This window comes from Otolemur garnettii, unplaced genomic scaffold, assembly GCF_000181295.1.
Source record: "Otolemur garnettii isolate 467f Iridium unplaced genomic scaffold, OtoGar3 scaffold00032, whole genome shotgun sequence".
Classification (NCBI taxonomy): Eukaryota; Metazoa; Chordata; class Mammalia; order Primates; family Galagidae; genus Otolemur; species Otolemur garnettii.
Genome location: NW_003852427.1, coordinates 9385661 through 9407038, shown reverse-complemented (window position 1 = coordinate 9407038; position 21378 = coordinate 9385661). Strand labels below are relative to the sequence as shown.

At 44.8% G+C, this 21378-nt stretch overlaps 1 protein-coding gene across 1 annotated transcript in view; it reads left to right on the top strand.

Annotated features, from left to right (window-relative positions):
* Positions 1–689: 689 nt before the first annotated feature.
* The window catches only part of RBP2 (retinol binding protein 2), a 26135-nt gene continuing 5446 nt past the window's right edge, over positions 690–21378 (top strand). The window contains exons 1-3 of the mRNA XM_003789436.2: positions 690–709; positions 4272–4395; positions 17881–18059. Of these exons, the coding sequence (XP_003789484.1) occupies positions 4323–4395; positions 17881–18059 (252 nt within the window). The 5' untranslated portion in view covers positions 690–709; positions 4272–4322. The remainder of the gene's footprint in view (positions 710–4271; positions 4396–17880; positions 18060–21378) is intronic.

The following is a 21378-nucleotide window of genomic DNA, read 5'->3' as shown; positions in this document are numbered from 1 at the left end:
AGTCCCTCCCATTGGGACTTTCTGTAGCTGAAAGTCCCTCCATGACTCACACTCATGAAAAGCAGTCTTGGTTCCATAAACATTCATATATTCCTCTTCTACAATTTTCTAGGCACTGGAGATATTATGATAAACAAACAGAAAGTGGTCCCTAATCTTAAGGACAGAGGCAGTAAATAAACAAACTTTGCCTAATCTAGAAAATGTCAGACATTCCTTGGTTCTGATGGAAGGAAGGGTCAGGGGATAGGCGTTTCCATGCAGTGGGATTGGACATTCCAAAGATCCTTAGAGGAGAGTCAGGGACAGTCGCCTTAGGAAGAGGTTGTTTGGATTGACCCCTGCTGCTCATTTATCTACTCCTGACAGTTGTAAGAGGGTGGGAGGAAGGGGAGGAGGACAAGGGGACTACAAAGGGCCCTTTCCTGGGCAAGAGTAATTTAATCCCTATAGCTCTGGAAAGGATGAGGGTTTGTGCCTTTCTGCTCTTCTGCCCTGCTTTCTGGGAGCAAAAGTAAAGAAGGGGCATGATTCACATGAAAAACAAGTCAGACCCAGCACTACCTGGTGGCTAAAGGAACTCTCAAGCCCTCTTCTTGCTGGTGCTTCCAAGTAAAGACAAAGCTGATAGCTCATCTAGTTGGGCTACATGTGGATATCACAGAGGCATCGTCTAAGGGAAGGGAAGAAATGAAACCCTCCTTATGAGGTAAGTGATCATCCAACTGACAGCCCTTTGCCTGCTAAGGAAACTCTCACTCACTCCAGGAGGGAGGAGAAACCAAGCCAGAGCTAGGCGAGCCTGGGCAGGCCTGGGCCAGGGAGACGGCATAGGGCTACAGGGAGCCAGTCCAGGAGTTCAGCAGCTAGCAGTGAGATGTTCCTGAGGTCTTCAGGTAAATGCCTGGGGGGTCTGTCCTATGCTCACTCTTAGCTGACTAATTTGTCTTAGACTCAAGCCTCTAGAGAAACCTATATTTGCATTTGTTCATGTGGTCTTTAGAAAGGTTTTTACACTAAGAAAGATTGGTCTAGTGAATGATTTTTCCCAGTCTTAAGAGTCACCTCAGGTATTCCACAAAGACTTAGGTAATTAAGTTCAAAAGTGGAATTGCCCAGCCAACTGAAAAACTGGAACATCCAGGTAATATAGTTTGTTACTAGGAGTGGATAGAGGCAGGGGAGATGGGTACCTAGGACAGGACTTTTGAAATTGGGACTCTGCTGCCAACTCTAAGATAGTGGCCGTCCTTCAATGGAAGGGATAGGGGAAAATTTTAGCTGAGTTGTTGAGTGGAAATTGCTTTCTCATCCACTGTGCCTCACTTCCCTGTCCCACTCTCCCATATCTGGGTTGGAAAGCATGCTAAAGCTGGGTTTTGTTGAGAGCTTACAACAAGGGTACAGTTTAAGTTTTGGCAACTGTCATATAACCACCACCCCAACCAAACTATAGAACATTTCCATCTCCCCCACAAGAAATTTCGCTTATACTCTTTTCTACCCCCACCTGCTCTACCCATACTCACCAAGCACTGATCTGTTTTAATATCACTGTAGATTAGATATGTTCTTCTCTAGAGCTTTGTGTAAGTGGAACCATATTCTACATGATACTCTGTGTTAAGCTTCTTTCCCTCAGCATAATCTCATATTTATGAGATTCGTCTATGTTGTTGCATATATCAGAAGAGTGTTCCTTTTTCCTGTTGAGTAGAAATCCATTGTGCAAATATACTACATTTTGTTTATCCATCTACTTGTTGATGTAAGCCTGGGTTGTTTCCAAATTGGGGCTATTGTATGAAACTTTTTTACATATACTTTCATACTTGAATGATGGTTGGCTGGGTTTAGAATTTTTGTTTAAACTTTCCCTTATCATTATATTATTCCATTGTTGTATTCTGTCAGAGTTATTGAAAAACCTAATGTCAATCTGATTGTTGCATTACTCCCTTATAGGTAATTGTGTGGTTGTTTTGTTCTATCTAGAAGATTATAGAATTTTATTTTGATTTTGGTTTGAATTTTCACTACATTTTATTCTGCAGTACATATATTATGGGTAATTTCCTTGACTCTTCTATCTTCCATTTCACTAATTCTCTCTTCAGTTACCTTTAATCAGCTGTTGATACCATCTATTACCTTTTTAATTTTAATGATATATTTTCTAGTTTCTAGAAACTATTCTGGTTGTTTTTAACCTTTTTTTTTTTAACATAACTTTATTTCCTTTCCATGGTTTTAAGTGGTTTTAAATTGCTTTATTCATTTTAAATGTACTCATGTTGTAGTCTGTACCTGATCATTGTAGTATCTGAAACTCTTGGAAATCTAATTAAACTGTATGTTTCTTGGTAGGTTAGTATTGTGCATATCTTACAATCTTAGATTATGAGCTCATACTTGGTGTGGCTTTACCACAGAAAATTCTGGTTGGACCAGTTTGAAGTTGTGTTCCTTTATAGAGTTTTTACATTTACTTCCTCCTCATAGACAAAAAGCATTACAAGCACAGGACTCTTTTTATTTTAATATCTTGACTAGCAGAATATAAATTCAAACCCCAAGGCAGAGTCAGAACAGGGCAGAACTTTTTTCAACCTACATAAATTTCATGACACACAGACAAACTTTCCCATGTCTGTTGCTGCAGATTTTGACTAATTCACACTCTTCAAGTGTTCTGACTTTATAGAGGCATCTCAGTTTCAACTTCATACCTATACCAGGACCAATGCCTCCTTCCTTAACACCCATTAATATCCAAGTCTCTGGCTTACTGAAATTAGTGACCTTTTTTTGTCCCCAACCCTTTACCCTACCGGGCCAATTTTTCATTGCATTTTTCCAATGGAGGCCTAGGGGGCTACTCTGTTGGGAGCAAGAAAGACTTGCAAAAGTCCTGAAATCTGAGCCTACAGGGGAATACCCACATTTCTAGTCCAGGAGGCAAAATGTTTAGCCTACAGAAGCTTTTGACTAGACCTGAAAAGATGAATTCCCAAGGTATCTTACCTATCCATTCCTCTGCCTTCGTTTATATTCAATTTGTGGTAAAGTTATCTCTTGCTCCTTCCATTTATTCTTCACTGGTCTTTTGACAACAGCTGAGCCATTATTCTTTCTGTGTTCCTCGCTTCAGTATATTTACAGAAAAACAAATATACTGTTTATATTCCTCAAACCATACATTGCCAGAGCCATTTACTTAGATTTCACATCACAAGACTATATATATATCAGAGCCTCCAGGTGGCACCATCAAATTGGTCTATCTTATCTCAGCCCATGCCTCCATTCTTCAGAGTAGTGTAGAGGTCCCTACTCCAACCTGACATCTCTCAATGAAATATCAGAGCAACAACCCATTTTCTGACCCACAGAGACAAACAATTTGGAGAACAGCCCTGAATCAAGGGTCCTTGTCCAAGCACCAGCTATGCTGAGGTAATCCTCAGCTTGATCCTAGGGCCTTGGAACAGAATCCCACTGTCCTTCTGTCTCCTTACAGGAGTCTCTTGTTCTCAGAACATGCCTTTCTTACGTAACCCTACTGTTTGGAAGTCCATGCATGGGGTACCTTCCTTGGTAAGGCTCTCAAGCCAGACTTCGACTCTCTTTCCAAGCTGAACTAACCATTGAGGAAAAGGCTTTGGAGCTAGACAGGTTTGCATTTGAATCCTGGCTCAGTCACTTACAACTTGTTATTAGACATGAGACTTAACCTTCATGAGCCTTCTTATCTGTAAAATGGGAATGATTAAACATAACTCATGGAGCTCTTATAAGACGAAACAAGATGAAGTATATATAGTACCTGGAACAAAGTAAAGTAGAGCTCAACAGGTGTGAGTTCCACCTAATCAGCTTCACTAGCCTGGCCAGAGTGCTGGCTACATGGCTGACCAGCTTCAAATTTGAGTCCCATGTACTGGTGACCTATGTACTTGGGTCGTAGACACTGGATGTTTGTTTTTCTCCAGCATGAATGAAGTATTCTGGTTGAGATCAAGGGCTCAGTGGGAGCCCCGCTAGCCCCAGATGACCTGCTTTAGGACTGTGTATATAGTAGAGGTCAATGGGACACAACTGGCCACATCAGAACTTTGTGACTGAGTTGCTCATAGTCTCTCTGAACCTTGCAAAGGAAAGGAAAGTTCTTTTGAGTTGTGCTTATGACCTTTGAACCAATTATCTTTAGAACCATAAACCTGGTCCACTGGGCTATAAAAGCAACTCATTCCAACACATTCTCTCTGCAGCCTGCTCCTTGACGTCCACCACACGCCCACACTGATCTAAAGGCTGCCACTATGACAAGGGACCAGAATGGAACATGGGAGATGGAGAGTAATGACAACTTTGAAGGCTACATGAAGGCCCTGGGTAAGGGGGAAGCTGGGGTTGGTCAGAGAAGGATGCATTGGAAGGACTATGGTCTGGCCCTCTAGACAATGCCACTATGGGGTTTGACAGATATATGCACAAATCCTCACTCTTCTTGAGCAGCTGTGTTATATCAGGCAAGTCATAAAAATTCTCTGAAGCTCAGTTTCCGCATCTGCAAATTGGGAGTAATGATAAATGAGATTTTGTCTAGAATGTCCTTAGCACAGGGCTTGGCTCACAGAAAACATATACTGAATGAAGGATAACCTACATACCCCAAACTTTGGAGGATAGTGCAATTGATCACCTACTTTGTGACCACCATCTTTGGACAATCACTTGGCCCTGATATTACTCACCAATGACCCTGGCATTGCTCTTTTGTCAGCTTATGATGGGGAAGCAGAAAAGGAGTGGTTAGCAAATCTCTCAGCCCAAGGACAATTAGGCTAGGAGAGGCTTTTGTCATATAGCTCAAACAACCCACTGTTTATCCAACTTCTTCTGAACTGGGCTATAGACCAAAGGCTACCAATCCGGTGTGTTGTGAGTTGATACATTTCTTATGGATCTAGTGGAAAAGGCATAGCACTGTCCAGCCTACGAGCTGCAGGTAAAACCAGAGTGAGCTAGATGAGTAAGTGGGTCAACAGCCATGTGCTTGCAGTTGGGTGGCTCCTGTGCCCCAGCATTGGGCGAGGAGATTTAGCTGCCTGTCCTATGTCATTCCTACAGCAGCTTCTTCATCACCTTTTCCAGCTCTACTGTTCCCCAGATAGGGAGTTACCTAGTCACACATGTAGAATGAGAAAAATGGCTGTGGGTGGGGTTGAAGGCCCAGTAAGGTGGATATGATAGTGGGAGGTCTTTCCAAGAATGAGGAACATGGGTTTTTCTGGGCAATTAACTCCTTGCTTAAACGTTTCTGCCACATCAACGAACAAGGAGAACTGTGACGTGTTTCCCAATTTATGGAGCATAGCACTTTCTTCATGTACTTCAGACATGCAGCTTTCCTTTTCATTCTGGTCATCAGAAGTTTGCCTTGATATACTTATGAGGAGGAAGGAAGAGGCAGAAATTCTCCTATTGGTACCCCATGCTTAATCCTGTTATACTTGTTTTTTATTACCATGAGTAGCAGTTGAAATGGAATTCTGAATCTACACACAGGTAAATCGTTTGGAGCATAGCTTAGAACTGTGATTCTTAACTAGACTATACAGATAAGGAAACCAACCCAGAAGAGTCAACATAACTGGGACTAGGACTTGCTCTGGGATAGTGAACCCATTTTTTTTAACTCTTCAGAACCTTGGTTTCCTCATCTGCCAGATAAGGGCAATAGCTCAAGCCTGCCTATTTTTCCAGATAATGTTGAGTACACTTATAGCTTTGAACAATCAAAAGTACTTTAACTAGGGCTGTTTGGAAGTTTCAGTAGTATGCTAAATAAGCCAGACTCATATAATAAAATTAGAAAGGAACTTTGTGTCTATTGCTATTTACACTTAAATAATAATTTTTAAAAATCCTATAGTGACTTTAGGTGTAAAATTCAGCCTCGGTTTAGTTGATGGCTCTGTAGGGCAGGCCCTTGAAGCCCATCTCTCCAGGCCCAAGGTGGGAGGCAAGCATTCCTACCACCCTCTTTCCCCTCTAAGAGGTTGGGAGGATGCAGGGTATACCATTAGCTCTCTCCAAGAAATCCTCTAACAACAGCCTTCCTCTGTGCACTTTCATACCGACTTACACCTCAGGTGTGAATGTGTCATTAAGATATCTCCATTAGATGAGCATTTGGATTATCTTTTCAAATTCTCCTTGGTATGAAATACTTGCTGTTTCTCAGAGCTTCAGCCAAAACTTCCAATATAACATCATATTACATTAATTTGAACTTACTGAACAAGTTGTTTGACTGCTATGTACTGAGGTCTGTATAATATTGACAGGCTGACACTTTGCTGATGAAGATACCAGAGGTGGTAGCACTAGCTAAACCCAGACCGTGGATGTGTTCAGTGCCTGTCTCACCCCACTGCTACCACCCACACTGTCTCAGTTACCCAGGAATCACCCAGCTCAAGTCCATGATGCCATGGGCAGAAGCACCTCAGCCAGAGTCACCTTCCCACTGTTGAAATAAGCAAGAAACCTGGTCCCTCTCACCTGCCCATGGGGACATGGTGGTAGGAACTGGCAATGATTAAAGACAAGTTTCAAAGGGCTCAACTAGAAGCAGGTGAGCTAGGGTAAACCCCTAATCTAAAAGCAGCCCAGTGAGTCTACACAGTTTCCTCCATTCCCAACATACAAGGCAGAATTGCTTTCCCAACATTGAGAACTCAGTGAACCTTATCTTCCTTGCCACTGAGACTCTTGGGACTTGGCATGTGTAGAGAATTTTGCAAATCCCCACATGTGTAAATACTAAGTATGTTATCATTTCCCTTCTAAGAACCACCAATTTCTTAGGCTTTAACCCCCAGCACCAGGGACTTGGCTTTTTCTGTGGGCCTGATCATTGGCTCAGGAAGAAAAGAGAAGCTCTGCTGACACGTGAGCGTAGGCAGCACTCTGTCCTTGTCTGCAGCCCAGTGACTCACGCCACACATGAGCCTTGCCATTTGACTCAGCTGCCAGCCTCAGCAGAGGGACACATCCTGGCAACCTTTGGGTTTGCCTCAAATTATCAGTCACTAAGAGTTCAAAGGGTGAGTGAGCCAGGGACCAATGGCACCTCTTCTCCTGCCTTCTTTGGCAACTGGTGTTTCTTGAGGCCCTAGACTCACTCTTGACAGCAAGGAAAGCAGTTGGTGAACTCTTTTACCCTGAGGAATGTGTCATGTCCCAAAGTCCTCCTTCAGGTGAGAGGAAGTGGGAGGGGTGGACTTCATTTTAAAAGGGAGGCCAAGGAGGAAAGGTATAAAGAGGGGCCAGCAATATGAAGGGACACCGAGTGAAACCTGTTAACTCTGCCCAGGTGTTAGTGTCCAAAATCACTGGACCCTTCTACCAAAGCTTTAAAATGTGCCTGTGACAATAGACACAAAGTTGCTTTCTAATTTTATTATATGAGTCCGGCTTATTCAGCATACTGCCAGAACTTCCAAACAGCCCTAGTTAAAGTACTTTTGATTGTTCAAAGCTATAAGTGTACTCAACATTATCTGGAAAAATAGGCAGGCTTGAGCTATTGCCCTTATCTGGGGATGAGGAAACCAAGGTTCTGAAGGGTTAAAAAACAGGTTTAAAAAAAGTATCCAGAATCACTGGACCCCTCTACCAAAGCTTTAAAAAATTTGCCCATGGAAGCCTGGGAATGTGCCATCTGAAGCAAAATGAACCCTGGTCTCTCTTCTCAAAGAGCACAAATTAGTATAGACAGTGAAGTTACAATCATATACAAATGGTGTTCCTGTTTTTTATTACAATATGACAAATCACCCCAAAATGTAGTGATGTGAAACAACCATAGTCATTTGATTGTGTTTGATTATTGTCGCTCACAGTTCTGGGGATTGACGGGGTTCATCTAGGTGGTTCTTGCTCAACGGCTGTCATTTGGTTGCAGTTGGACAGTGGCTGGGCCGGAGCCATGTCAAAGGGCTCCACACTCAGAACAGTGCCTGGCAGTTGGAGCTGGCTGACAGCTGAGGCCTTAGGTGGGGCTGTTGACATCTACATGTGGTCTCCTGTGTGGCCTGGGTTTCCTCACAGGTTGCTGGCTGGCTGTGTCTGAAGGGAGAGGAGACAGAAGCCACATGACCTTTTATGACCCAGGCTCAAAACCACCTGGCATCCCTTCCACTGGTCAAAGAATTATAAGCCCACCTGTGTTTAAAAGAAAGTAACACGGACCCTACCCCTCAGTGAAACAAATGTCAAAGTCACATTGTATATACAACATGTAGGGTGAAAAAGGTATTGTCATAGTCACAGTCAGTCAAGAAAATATCTGCCACAGATGAGCTGGGGCGATTCTATGCTTTGGGCCCCAAAGGGCTGCAGTGTGAACAGAACTTCTGTGACGAGAAGTGTGTGCAAGGTAGTGAAGGGAGCTATAGTACGAGTCAGTGATGGCTTCCTAGGTACTTCTGGGTAGGGCTTTGGAGGAAGAAGAAGAATATTCCATGCAGAGATGGCTTCAGGCATGGCCCCTTGGGCATGTGCACAGGCATGCCCTGGGAGACCAGAAGGAAGTGTATTGTCAGAGGGTGAAGTGCAAGGAGGAAGGAAAAGAAGAGTCTGGAAAGGTAACAGAATCTTTAAGGCTATGAGCCACGAGTGGGCTTCACCTTGCAAGGAGAGGGCTGGGGAGGAATTGTATGCAGAGGAGGGATGCACTGTCAAAGCTCACTCTGTCAGCCATGGGGTGCAGAGACTGGGAAGCGGTTGTTGCAGTGGCCCTGGGAAGGAGGTGAGAACAGTGCTGAGAAAGGGTGGCTGGGCAGGGAGATGTCCACAGCAGGGACTACAGTAGATGTGATTACCAGATGGGGACGAACCAGGGAGGAGTCAGCCTAGAAAATAAAAAAGCCATCATGTAACTTTTATCAGAAAAGATGGGGAAGGCATATATCCTAAGATTATTGAGATAATGTTGTTTAGACCATCTTTTAGGTACTCCTTATTCCATAAATTGTAACTATTTGGGTATAACCCATGCTTCTCTTAATTCACAAGAGAAGGTGAAAATCATCTTCAATGAAAAACAACTTTTTCATTTAAATTACAGTACACAGATTTACATAGTAAAAGAGCAGTGATGACCACAAACAGTTCTAGTGGGTCTCTGGAAAGCTCCACTTGGGAGGTGGGCATCTGAAGGCTGACCTCAGACAGCTCTCACCTGAGGGGTCTCTGCCAGGAAATAGCTCCCAAATATCTGCAATGCACAAAATTCCATCCAGACTGTTTAGGATCTCAAAGTCTAGCATCAGAGGTGAGCATGTGCACAAATCATCCTCACGCCATGATAAGCGCTGTGCTAGAGCTTTAAATATATCATTTCAATTAATTAAGTTTTCAACAAATGCACGAGCATCTGTGAGTTTGTGTTCCAGGCACTGGCAATCCAGTAGGGACAAGGAGATAGGTTCCCTGCTGTCATGGAGCTTACATGCTAGTGGGGACACAGAAGATTTTAGGTAGTGGTAAGTGCTACAAGGAAAATAAAAAAGAATAATGGTATGGAGTGTGATGAATGGCCAGAGAAGGCCATACGAGGGGGCCACGGTGGAGCTGAGGCCTGAATGCTAAGAAGTATTGCTCTAGGCAGAGAGAAATACCCAGTGCCAGGGCTTTGGGTATGTTCAAGGACACAAGAAGGCTGGTGCATTGGGAAGGTGTGAACAGGGAGAAGTTAAGGGAGAGGGTGAGAGTGGGAAGGTAAGCAGACCACAAGCCACGCTGGTCTTATGCCTATAAGACTGCGTGGATCTTTTTTGCATTCTTTAAGAGTCTCTCTGTCTAGTGTGGAGAATGAATCACAGGAGGGCAGACAGGAAGCGGAGAGGCTCACCAGGAGGGTGCCATGTTGTCTGGGCAGGGCTGATGGTGGCTTGGGCTAGGGCAGTGCCTGTAGGGTTGGAGTAAAGAGGATGGATTCAGCATATATTTTGGGGATAAAGCTGACGGGACTTACAGATGAATATGGAGGAAGAGGAAATGGAGGGAATGAAATGAGTCTCAGATTCAGGCCTGAGTAACTGGGACCACAGTGGTCCTATCGGTTGAAATGGGGAAGACATGGGGAGAGGTGAATTTGGATGGGGGTGGAAGGCAGGGGGGATGCACTAAGAATTCTGCTTTGCATATTTTGGTTTCAGAAACCTGTTACACAATCAGGTGGAGTATGAAAATTGGCACATTGATTTAAGATCTAGAGCTCCGGGTATGTCAGGGATGAACACAGAAAGAATGCTTTCTATTTTATGGGGTGAGGAATTTGAAGCCCAAAGAGGTAGAGAGATTTGCCTGAGGCCACATATGGCTGGGAAGTGGTAGAGCCTGGGCAGGGGCTGTGTCTGTCTGCTTCTAACACCCACAGTCTTTTTTGCAACACTGTTCTAGTCAGGGGTGCTAAACATAGGAGGAGTGATGGAGAAGCTTCATTTTGAACAAGTTCGATCAGAATGGGAGCATCCAAAATAGACAGGCAGGACCCTCAGAAATATGGTTAAGAAAGTCACTCAGAGCCCCTAGATAAAAGTGAATGGCTGGCAGGCCGGCTGGATAGACAGATGGATAGATGACTAAATAAATGTTGGGTGGACTAAGGATGAATTGGTTTCACAAAATTTGGATTCCTACTGGTGCTCACATGTCAATGAAGTTATACACATTTGCAAAGTCTCTACTTGAGCCACATGGTACCTGGTTGTACTTTCAAAGGGGAAAGTGCTGACAGGTAGAAAAAGCCCAGGTGGTGATGAGTGCAGGCCCTTCCTATGGCCCTCCCCTTGCATGTGCTGGCCACCCCTCAAGCATCCTATCCCCATCGCCATGGTGAGAACCGGCACAGGAGGAGCAGGAGGGCTCCCAGGGTCTCCAGCCTCCAGTGTCCAGGAGAGAGTGGAGCAGGAGGCAGGCAGGGAGCCAGTCTAATTCCTCTCTAAATGTGTTCTCTGGAAGAGGAAATGGCATGGAAAAAAAGAAGATTGCTCTTCCACTCTGCTTCTCTCAATTGCCTGAGAGTGTCAATGATTTCAGAATTAAGGAGTCCAGGTTCCAAGCCCATCAAAGATGCACTTTGAATGGTTCTCGGATTTTATATGATGAATACATGTGCCTTTCTGTTCTTTAATTTACAAAGAGCCCTGCCCTTTTAGCCTGCAACTTTAGCTTTTTTCACAAGCACATTACAAAGCATTTTAATGTTAAGTAGCATACTCATATTTCAACTTTATGACTTGCATTGTTCAAAATGCAGTTATGAAAAGTATGTTTTAATAAAGTCACTTCGATGTTGTTTTTTTTTTTCTTCTGCAGCAGCAATAAGCCATATATATTATTCAGAAATAGCTTGCCTTTGGACCTTTCCTTCTGAGATAGAAATTCATTTCACTTGGCTATAAATCAGACTCAGAGATATCTTTAATCCAGAAAAGCAGATAAAACATACTTGATAACCCCGGTGTTAAAATGCCATATCAGCAAATAATTTTCTCTGCAAAGTACAAAGAGGAAGTGTTTTTGTAATGTGTGTGTGTGTGTGTGTGTGTGTGTGTGTGTATTCCACAGCTGCAGTTAAACCCTTTTGATTAGAAATATCATGAATCCACCAACAGAACATTTGGCTTCTTTCCCTGGGGTGGAGCAGAGGTGACGTGATTTACTGGACTGTGCAAACGCTAAAGGGTGGCTAAGAGGCCAAACCATTTTTCAGTCCAGAGGAGAAGTGATGCTTGATTCCATTTGCATAGTCTTCTAATAAGATTCCCCTGGCACTGGTCAGAAAGATTAACTAGGGATGGGGTTTCCAGGACAAACCAGGCATTTTTTTTAGCCGTGATCCAGCTCTCTAAGCAACCAGGGACAAGCAGCAGTTTTTATTAGGGAGGGCATTAGCTGTGAATGACAAACAGTGTATGTTTGTAGAGAAACTGTCAGAAGCTCTGTCCTAACTGGGGGACTTTGAATCCACCACTTAAATTCTCCAGACCTCAGTTTCCACATCAAAAGAGTGAAAGTAGACTTACTCTTAGAGGAAGACTTCAGTTCTAAATTTCTCTTTAATTTCCAATTCTTTCTTGGTAGTTTTGACTGGAGCCCTCCCCCTTGTTTCAGCTGGTTAAGAGATGAATGACCTCGGGTTTCCCTTTTCCCATCATCCAACTATGGTTTCAGCAGTGTGGACCTCAGCACAGAGGCCTAGAGCAAGGGCTAACGTCGTTTCTCCCCACCACCGAACTACAGAGAGACGAAGCTGATTCACACACAGAAATGTTTCACCAGGCCAGATAAAAAGCCACATGACAGACAAGGACCATGAGCATAAGAGAGAGCCCCATCCCCACTGCTCCTGAGAGAGTCAACCCCCCTTGACCTACATGGAGTGCAGACAGCTGTGGAGATGCAAAAATCTGACCTGAAAATTTCCCTGTGAGCTGAACGCTGACCTGGTTCTATTTGATCCAAACACAGAAGGCCAAAGGCGAGGCCAGTGTTTGCTGAGTACCCACATGCTCCTTGCTGCTATGTAAAGCATTTTACCATTGTTTTTACTAAATTCACACCATAAATAGTCCTATGAAAGTGAGCTTTTCCTTATTTTCCCAGACAGGGAAGGAGACTTCTCCAAGGTCACCTATCTGGTAAATAAGAGACAGGATTATACCCAGCTCTGCCCCTAAACTTTGCTTTTTTTTTTTTTTTTTTTTTTTACCAGTGTTTCCAAACTTTAGCATTCATGGAATCACTCAAAAGACATGTTAGAATGAGCGGGGCCTGCCCTGCAGAGCTCCTATTTAATAGGTCTGGGGTGGGACTCAGAATTTTCATCTCTAACAGGTTCCCAGTTGCTGAAGGTGATACTACCCCAAGAACCTCACTTTGAGAACCACTCTTCTTGACCATGCTGCCCCCATTAACTAATGTGTCATATTTCTTAAACACCTACTATGTGCTTAGCCCTGGATCTGAAAAAGTCAGGGGAACATGCTAAGTACCATCAGGGACAGAGGAAAAACTGTGTGGCCTCGAAGCAGTCAGGAAGCAGGTGAGTAAGAGCAAAAGGTTAGCTGGGCTCAGTGCCTCTCGCCTGTAATCCCAGCACGCTGGGAGCCTGAGGTGGGTGGGTTGCTTGAGCTTAGGAGTTCAAGACCAGCCTGAACCAGAGCAAGACACTATCTCTACTAAAAATAGAAAAACTATCTGGGCATGGTGGTGCGCACCTGTAGTCCCAGCTACTAGGGAAGCTGAGGCAAGTTGTTGTTGTTGTTGTTGTTTTTTGAGACAGAGCCTGGTTCTGTGACCCCGGGTAGAGTACCATGACATCACAGCTCACAACAACGTCAAATTCTTGGGCTCAAGAGATCCTCTTGCCTTAGCCTCCCCAGTAGCTGAGACTACAGGCATCCACCACCACATCCAGCTAGTTTTTCTCTTTTTAGTAGAGACAAAGTAGAGACCAGCTCAGGCTGGTCTTGAACTCCTGAGTTCAAGCAATCCACCTGCCTTGGGGGTCTTCAACTCCTGAACTCAAGCAATCCATTCCCAGAGTGCTAGGATTACAGGCATGAGCCACCATGCCTGGCCCAAGAGTATCTCTGCAACCCAGTGGCCTGAGGTTGCTATGAGCTAGGATGCCACAGCACTCTACCCAAGGGGACAGAGTAAGACTCTGTCTCCAAAAAAAAAAAAGAGCAAAATTAAAAGGCCAGAGGAGGCAAGGATGGGACTGGGACTTATAATCTGGGGAGCTGGGAGGACAGCAGCAGGAATTCAGGGAGGAAGTAGTCACTGAGTATTTGGGAAAATGCAAAGGGCACTGAGGGAACTGCCTGTGGGATCAGGGGACATAATAACGATGATTATGATGATGGCCATTCCCCCAGGCTGCCAGGCGCCGCAAAGTTCTTCATGAGCACTATCGGATTTAATCCTCACAACAAGCTGATGTGGTTCATAGTAGCTCCACTTACTGCCACTCTGTCTGCTACTTGTAAATCTGGGACTGAAGCTGGACATGTAGATGTCACCTGACTGGCCAAACCTCATCTCTGGGGCAGCAGCAGAGAAATATGAGTTGGGATGTGACATGTCACCTTCTTGCCAGCTCCTCTGCCTGCCACAAGCACTTGCTTGTATTGACTAGAAGGTGGAGGACGTTCTTCAGTGGCTTTTAGCCATTTTAAGGAAGGATTCATTTTTAAGAATGAAATGCTCGACCACATGATCCTGTCTAAATAGGCGAGCAGTTACCTTAAAGAGAGAAAAATTAAATAGGCATTTCCATGCTTGCAGGACCTCGGTGGCTGAGATAAATGCCTCAGAAAAGTTTTCCATATCACGTTATGCGGAACACCTGCTAGCAGGACGTCCCACCACAGAGGCCACCTAAGATTTTGAAAGACTGCATCCTCTGTCCCCACCCCACACCTTGGAGTTACAAAGCATCTTTCTATTAAAGGTTCTGTGAAATTCTCTAGGAAGAAATTAGCTTCTCTTCATTTTAATACCTCATTTTCCAAACTCGTTTGTCCGGGGGCCCATCTTTTTATCCACTAAGCATCCCACAGAGATGAGACTCCTCCACCCTGGCAAACTCAGTGGGAAATTCTGGACACTGTGAATGTTGACCAAGAAGACTAGTGGTATTAACAGCACCCAGGCAGCCAAGAGAGCCTCCCTCTGGCCCTATATCCCAGCGCCTGCAGGCTGCGTGGTTTCGACATGATCATAAACAATTCTGTAAGCCACGGAGCTGAAGTTAAGCCAGCAGCCAGGGATGTACAGGGGAGGGCATGAGATTGCTCCAGCTCTGACTTACTACATAGCCCTGGGCCTAGAAAACCATCGCTGGGGGTGGGCAGTATGCAATAGCCCTGGGAAACAAACTGCCTCAAACAGGGGCCACTCAGCCAGCTGGGTCCAAAAGCCCCCATGTCTCCGAGGGAAATTTAACAACAGTCAGCAGTTACTAGTATCTTGGGAAGCCATAGAAAGTACCACATGGGGGTGGCCTCACTAGCCATCCAGAACTCGTGGGGCATGGACTGGCCCTGGGGACAGACCATCCTGGTTCAGATACCACCTTGATGGCTTCCTCACTGTATAATCCAGGGCAAGTGACACAACTTCTCTGAGGCCGTTTCCTCATTGGTAAAATGGAGCTAGTGGAACACTTATCCTGTGGGCATGTTTAGAGAACAAAGTGAGCAAAGTTTCCCAAGGGAGGTTCCACCATGGGGCATCACCATTCCCGGTTGGTTCCAGAGTGACTTAATTGCCACCCCAAATATTACCAAGAGTCCACACAGCATGGCCTACAGATTCACCTTACCAAAAAGTCAGCTTGCTACATTCTCCCATAAAATTAATTTAACTTTAACTTCCCTGGCTCCCACCTTGATCACCCAAATTCAAAAAGCACCATTTTCTCCTCTCAACTTGATGTCTCTCTACACCCTTCTAATTACCCAGCTCCTGGGATTGCTGTTTCAGCTACATATGTGTAGACAGGTCACCTAGGTTTTCACTTTAGCATTTCTGACATGACAAATGGGTGTTTAAACAGTGGTTTTCAAATTTTACTCCTTGGAAGTCTTTTTCCAAACAGCTTCCTAGGACAGAGTCCAAAATCCAAAATCACAGGACTCTATAATCTAGAGATGCATAAGTCCAAAAACTTCCTGGGTGATCCTGAGGGTAGCTAGCTTTGGGACCTACTGGTGAATTCTCAGACATGGAAGGTACTCAACAATGTTGAGCATGACAGGCCAGCAAGGCACTGGCATTCACCCACCAGCTCACACCAACTTGAACCTATTGCTCTTTTTGACTTAGATTACAACTATATAATCCTTTTACTTGCTGGACCAGCTAATGTTATTTATAATCATTCCCTCAGGCTCCAATCTGACTTTATACATTTGGGGGTCTGATTGGGGCCCTTCCCTAGGCAGATATGATTCTCTATTGTGGGTTTCCAGCTATAGCTGGCCCAAAGTAAAGTACAAGCGGCCAACTAGGCTTCTCCTTGGTCCTTTGGAAGAAGAAGAGCATTAGTGATCAAAGAGGAATTCAAAAGGAAATGGGTCCAAAAGGAAATGGGCAGAGGGTGAGGGAAGTAGTGGTTGGCTACCATGGGACTGGCAGCAGAGGTGTTAACTCTGCAAACTGGCAGGAGCTTCCTGAACTGCTGATACCTGCTGGTCTTTCTCTTGGGCACAATATAGTGTTTCTACCACATGAGACAGTGAAGTGTAGTCACCTACCGACCACAGAGATGGGGCTGGAATTGTCAGAGAAATAGCACTCAATAAATTTGAACCGTTCATACTCTTGAGTTCATTACTACTCTTGGGTTTTAATAGAATCAGTCTTAGCATTTGTGAAAACCTTCTAAGTCAGTGGTTCTCAACCTGTGGGTCGTGACCCCCTTTGTAACAATGAAAATACATCCTGCATATCAGATATTTACATTATGACTCATAACAGGAGCAAAATTACAGTTATGAAGTAGCAATGAAAATAATTTTATGGTGGGGGGGTCACCACAACATGAGGTACTATATTAAAGGGTCACAGAATTAGGAAGGTTGAGAACCACTGTGTGAATTTTCTGGAGGAAAAATACATATTTAGATTGGTAACCCAAGGTTTCTGGAGCACTCATAGGCTAAAGGATATAATTTAACTAAAGACCAAGAGCTTGATGATGTTCATTGCAAAGATAGAAACTTAGCAGTCCTGAATTACCCTCTGTTTCTTGAGCTATGCCACTGAACAACAACTTTTTGTCCTGGGTGACACTTATGTTCATCCAGAACTTAGCAAGCAGGTGGGCTCAGCACTTAGGTTCTTGTTGTAACACACAAAGCTTAGGAAATTAAACACACCCTTGGTTTTCTTGAAAGTTTTTATAATAAAAACACAAATATTATTACTTGCCTTTAAGAATAACAAAAGAGGCTCGGCGCCTGTGGCTCAAGCGGCTAAGGCGCCAGCCACATACACCTAAGGTGGCGGGTTCAAATCCCCAGCCTGGGCCCGCCAAACAACAATGATGGCTGCAACCAAAAAAATGGCCAGGCGTTATGGCAGGCGCCTGTAGTCCCAGCTACTTGGGAGGCTGAGGCAGGAGACTCGCTTGAGCCCAGGAGTTGGAGGTTGCTGTGAGCTGTGATGCCATGGCACTCTACCCAGGGGGATAGCTTGAGGCTTTGTCTAAAAAACAAGAATAACAAAAGAAAATTTCTGATCACATGTTTATTATCTAGTATATACATGAAGCTATACTAGGGCTTCACAGCCTAGCTAAGTAAGCCTCCAATCTCCTTTAAAAGTGGAAGTTTGTAACTATCCCACCCTGCTGTGGACATGAACAAAAATTTCATCTTTATCCATGATTAAGACTGGTGGTTTTCAAAGTCTTTTTTTCTTTTAAACCATGAGATCCTTTTTTTGTTCAGCAAACTCTTAAGAGGAAGCCCAATGTGTTGAACAAAGCAGGGCTGCTGTGATGGAAGGGTGTGGTGTGTTGGGGAGCAGCAGCTCAGGGCTAAGCCCTGCCTGCTCCATCTCCCTCCCATCAGGACTCCGGAGGAGGTGTGAAGAGACTCCTGGGTTTCCCAGTGATGGACTGAGATGTCCAACTTGGCCACATGTAAGACAACTCTTTATTTTCCACTTAAGCAAAGAAAAGTAGCCTGTCCATGATCTGTTTCTGGTCCTGAATGTCTGGCCTTGTTAAAGAAATGAATGAGGCTGGCTGAGCACATCATAACCTACACAATTCCTTTTTGCCAACAGATATTGATTTTGCCACCCGCAAGATTGCAGTACGTCTGACTCAGACGAAGATCATTGATCAAGACGGTGATAACTTCAAGACAAAAACCAACAGCACGTTCCGCAACTATGCCTTGGATTTCACCGTGGGGGTGGAGTTTGATGAGCACACAAAGGGCCTGGACAACCGGACTGTGAAGGTATTGATCCGCCTGGTGTTTGTCATCCTACACTCTGTGTAGGGGCTGGTTATTTGGCTTATGATAAAAAAAAAAAGACTAAAACAACCTAGAAAGAATCAGAAAAGGGAGGCCAGAATAAACTTAACGATGCTGGCAAGAAGCAAGTATTAAAAGTTTAGTAGGAAGGGTCAGGATAAAGAGGGATTAACATCCTAACCTCTCTCCAGGATGTCAGGCAGGGGCCTATGGGTCACAAATGGACACGAGCTCATCAGGCAAAGGGAACAGGGAGAGGTGGGATGTCACACAGAGTAACAACAACTGTGGTCAGCTGGATAGTACAGCTTCATATAAGGGGCAGCTCCAGCCAGGCACTGCCATGGGGCAATAAAGCCTCATGGTGCCAAATTGGTTTTTAAGAGACATTGAGAAATGAGACATTTTTATATAAAATAATTAATTTTAGATGATCTGACTGATTCAATTTTTTTTTAGGAAAGTATGATGCCAATCAAACAAAAAAATCAATAGACTAAATGAAGACAGGGTCTACTCAGTCCTAGTAACCTGGAGAAGTCTCTGGCAAATTCCTGGCTTCTGTACTAGCATTGCTTTAACTTAGGAGATGCAATCTAGGACAACCTCCATGCACCAGGAGGCAGGGCTTGCATTTATTTGAACTATTTGAATGTAGGCAGGACCCAGAAAGTAAGCAGAAGACAACTCTGAGCAGGAAATGGGGAATTATCTCAAAGCCCCAAAACTCGAGTCTGCAGAAGAGGCAGGGAGAAGTGGGGTGACGTTGGGGCAAGCAGGGCTCACAGCACTGGTACCCTCCCCCCCGCCCCCCTGCCCAGTGACCTACCCTCATGCTCACGTGTATGCTCGGCGTGCCTGCCTTTGACCTTCTAAATTAAATTATGCCTGGTCAGTCCCCACCAAACAAGAATAAGGAGAAATCCAATCTCAGCTGTATTTTAGGATTCCATCATAAAGAACCTCTGGGATACACAGCGCAGGAGACTTGGCAGGGTTCTGTCTTATCATGGTTGCCACTGATATTTCACTGTCCATGCCCATGAGGTTTATATGAAGGTGGGAAGTTTGAATATTCACCAGATCCTTTCTCAGTGGGGCAAATCAGCCACTGCTCACCTACCCCAGCTCCCAAGTTGAGGGAGGGCAGAGCTGAGTACTCTTTCCCAAGGTATCTATCCTCTTACCCCCTACAAAGGGCCAGTTCCTAGGGTTTCAGGGTGCCAAAAAGAAGCAAGACCCTCCACCCTGCCCCACCTCTCTCACCGCGAGCCCTCAACCTCCCAGGGCCAGGCCACCACCCTCAAACTCTTACCTTGTGCTTCCAGGAGCTCTTTCAAAGTCAGAGACCTTAACTCTCCCTCAAAGTAAAGGGCACGAGCTCTGGCTCTTCTCCTGGGGTGGAGAGGAAAAGCTATCATAATTCTTTGGTGATAATTAAAGCCAAGAAAACAGACATTTTATATCTCACTCAAGTAGTCCTTCAGCACTGATAACCTCAGCCATTAAATTAAGATGGGATTACATTTTGTGTTCCTTGCTAAAGAAAGTGGGGAAATGAAAAGGAATGAAATGAAAATGGAAATTCTCCTATCAGAGCAGTCTTGCCATGAGAGCATAAGATGCCAGGCCCTGGAATGTCCACTTAGAGATCTCCTCCCCGAGGGATCCACATGCCTTTTCTGAGCCTCTGAACCACGTGGCTATAAGGCAAATTCATGAGATACCAGAATTGCTAGGAAACTTTGTCTCAGAATTTTTGCACCACTCCACTGTTCCAACTTAATTGATGCAAAATGATTAATTTTCCCTCACCTATCAGTTTTGGGTATGCTCTTCCTGAAATAAATCATGCCCTTCCAGCCCTTCCTAACCCTGAACGTCTCCATCTGTCAACAGCACTCTGCCTCTTCACCTTCCATCCTCCTTCCTCTCTCCAGGATGAGCAGTCAGCCCTTCAGAGAGACAGAATCCTCTTCCTCACAGCTTGTCTCCTCTTTGCCCGCAGCAGAAAGCTAGAGCAAATAAACACACACACACATAATTTATTTGTGGGGAGTGAGAAGTACCCAGGACAGCTTGCTCAGCCTTCAGGAAAATGCCTTTCCCATGAGAATTACAGTGTAGTGCAGGTGCCCTGAAGACTGCCCACCTCCCGACAGGAACCTGCTCACCTGACAGGAACCCTTCAGCTGGAAGAGGACCCCAGGGAGTGGCACTGCCCGCACACATCTGTGTGTCTGTGTGAGTGTGTGTGCTCTGCACCCCTCATGCTATTTTTCTCCAGGGCTCCACTTCTCAACTCCTTGGTCACCCTCGAGAACCACTGAGCAGGTTGGAGGACAGGTGCATGTAGTGCCCTTTAGTGCCCAGTTCTCTGCCAGCCCAGAGCAGAAGCAACAAAACCACTTTGATCATGGGGTCTGCTCTTCTCTGGGGGGCCTAGGTAGCCCTTTCTTCTTTCCTGTGGGTCACGTATATTCCTAACGGTCTACCATGACTTGTTTCTCAGGGGGTTGAAGGCACCTTTCAAAATTACACAAGCTACCCCAAAATAAAACAAAATTAAAGAGAAGTAAGTGATAGTCACATAATGGGACATGGAGTGTCCTGCAGCTGGAAGAAAGGATGAAGCACTGGCTCAAGCTACAACGTGGACAAACTTGGGAAGCATGTTAAGTGAGAGAACCGCACACGAAAGACCTCTTATGGTGCAATTTACATGAAATGTCCAGAAGAGGCAAATTCATAGAGACAGAAAGTGTATGCCGGGAGCGGGGAGGGACAGAGGAAATGGGTAGTGACTGCTCACAGGTGCAAAGTTCCTTTGGGGGAATGATGCAAATCCCCTGGATTTATATAGTAACGATGCTTTAGTGCACAACCTTTTGTACTAAAAACTACTGAATTGTATACGTTAAAAGAGTGAGTTTTATGGTTTGTGAAATATATCTCAATAATAAAATAAGTAATTGAAATTGGAAACAGAAAGCAAAGGCAGGGGAAAGCAGGCACAGACGACAGAGCTAATAACACTGCTGAGATGCCTGGACAATTCCGGGAGTGCCCCAGGAGGGGGGCGGGCAGTGGAGGAATCTGCCTCCTCCAGCAGGCGGCGCTCGAGATGGAAGACCTCGTTCCTGAGAGCAGGTGCGCGGATGGGTTAAGGACATTAATCGAGTTTCTGAATTTAAAGAGCTGTTATTTTCCTTTTTTTTTTGAGACAGAGCCTCAAGCTATCCCCCTGGGTAGAGTGCCGTGGCATTACAGCTCACAGCAACCTCCAACTCCTGGGCACAAG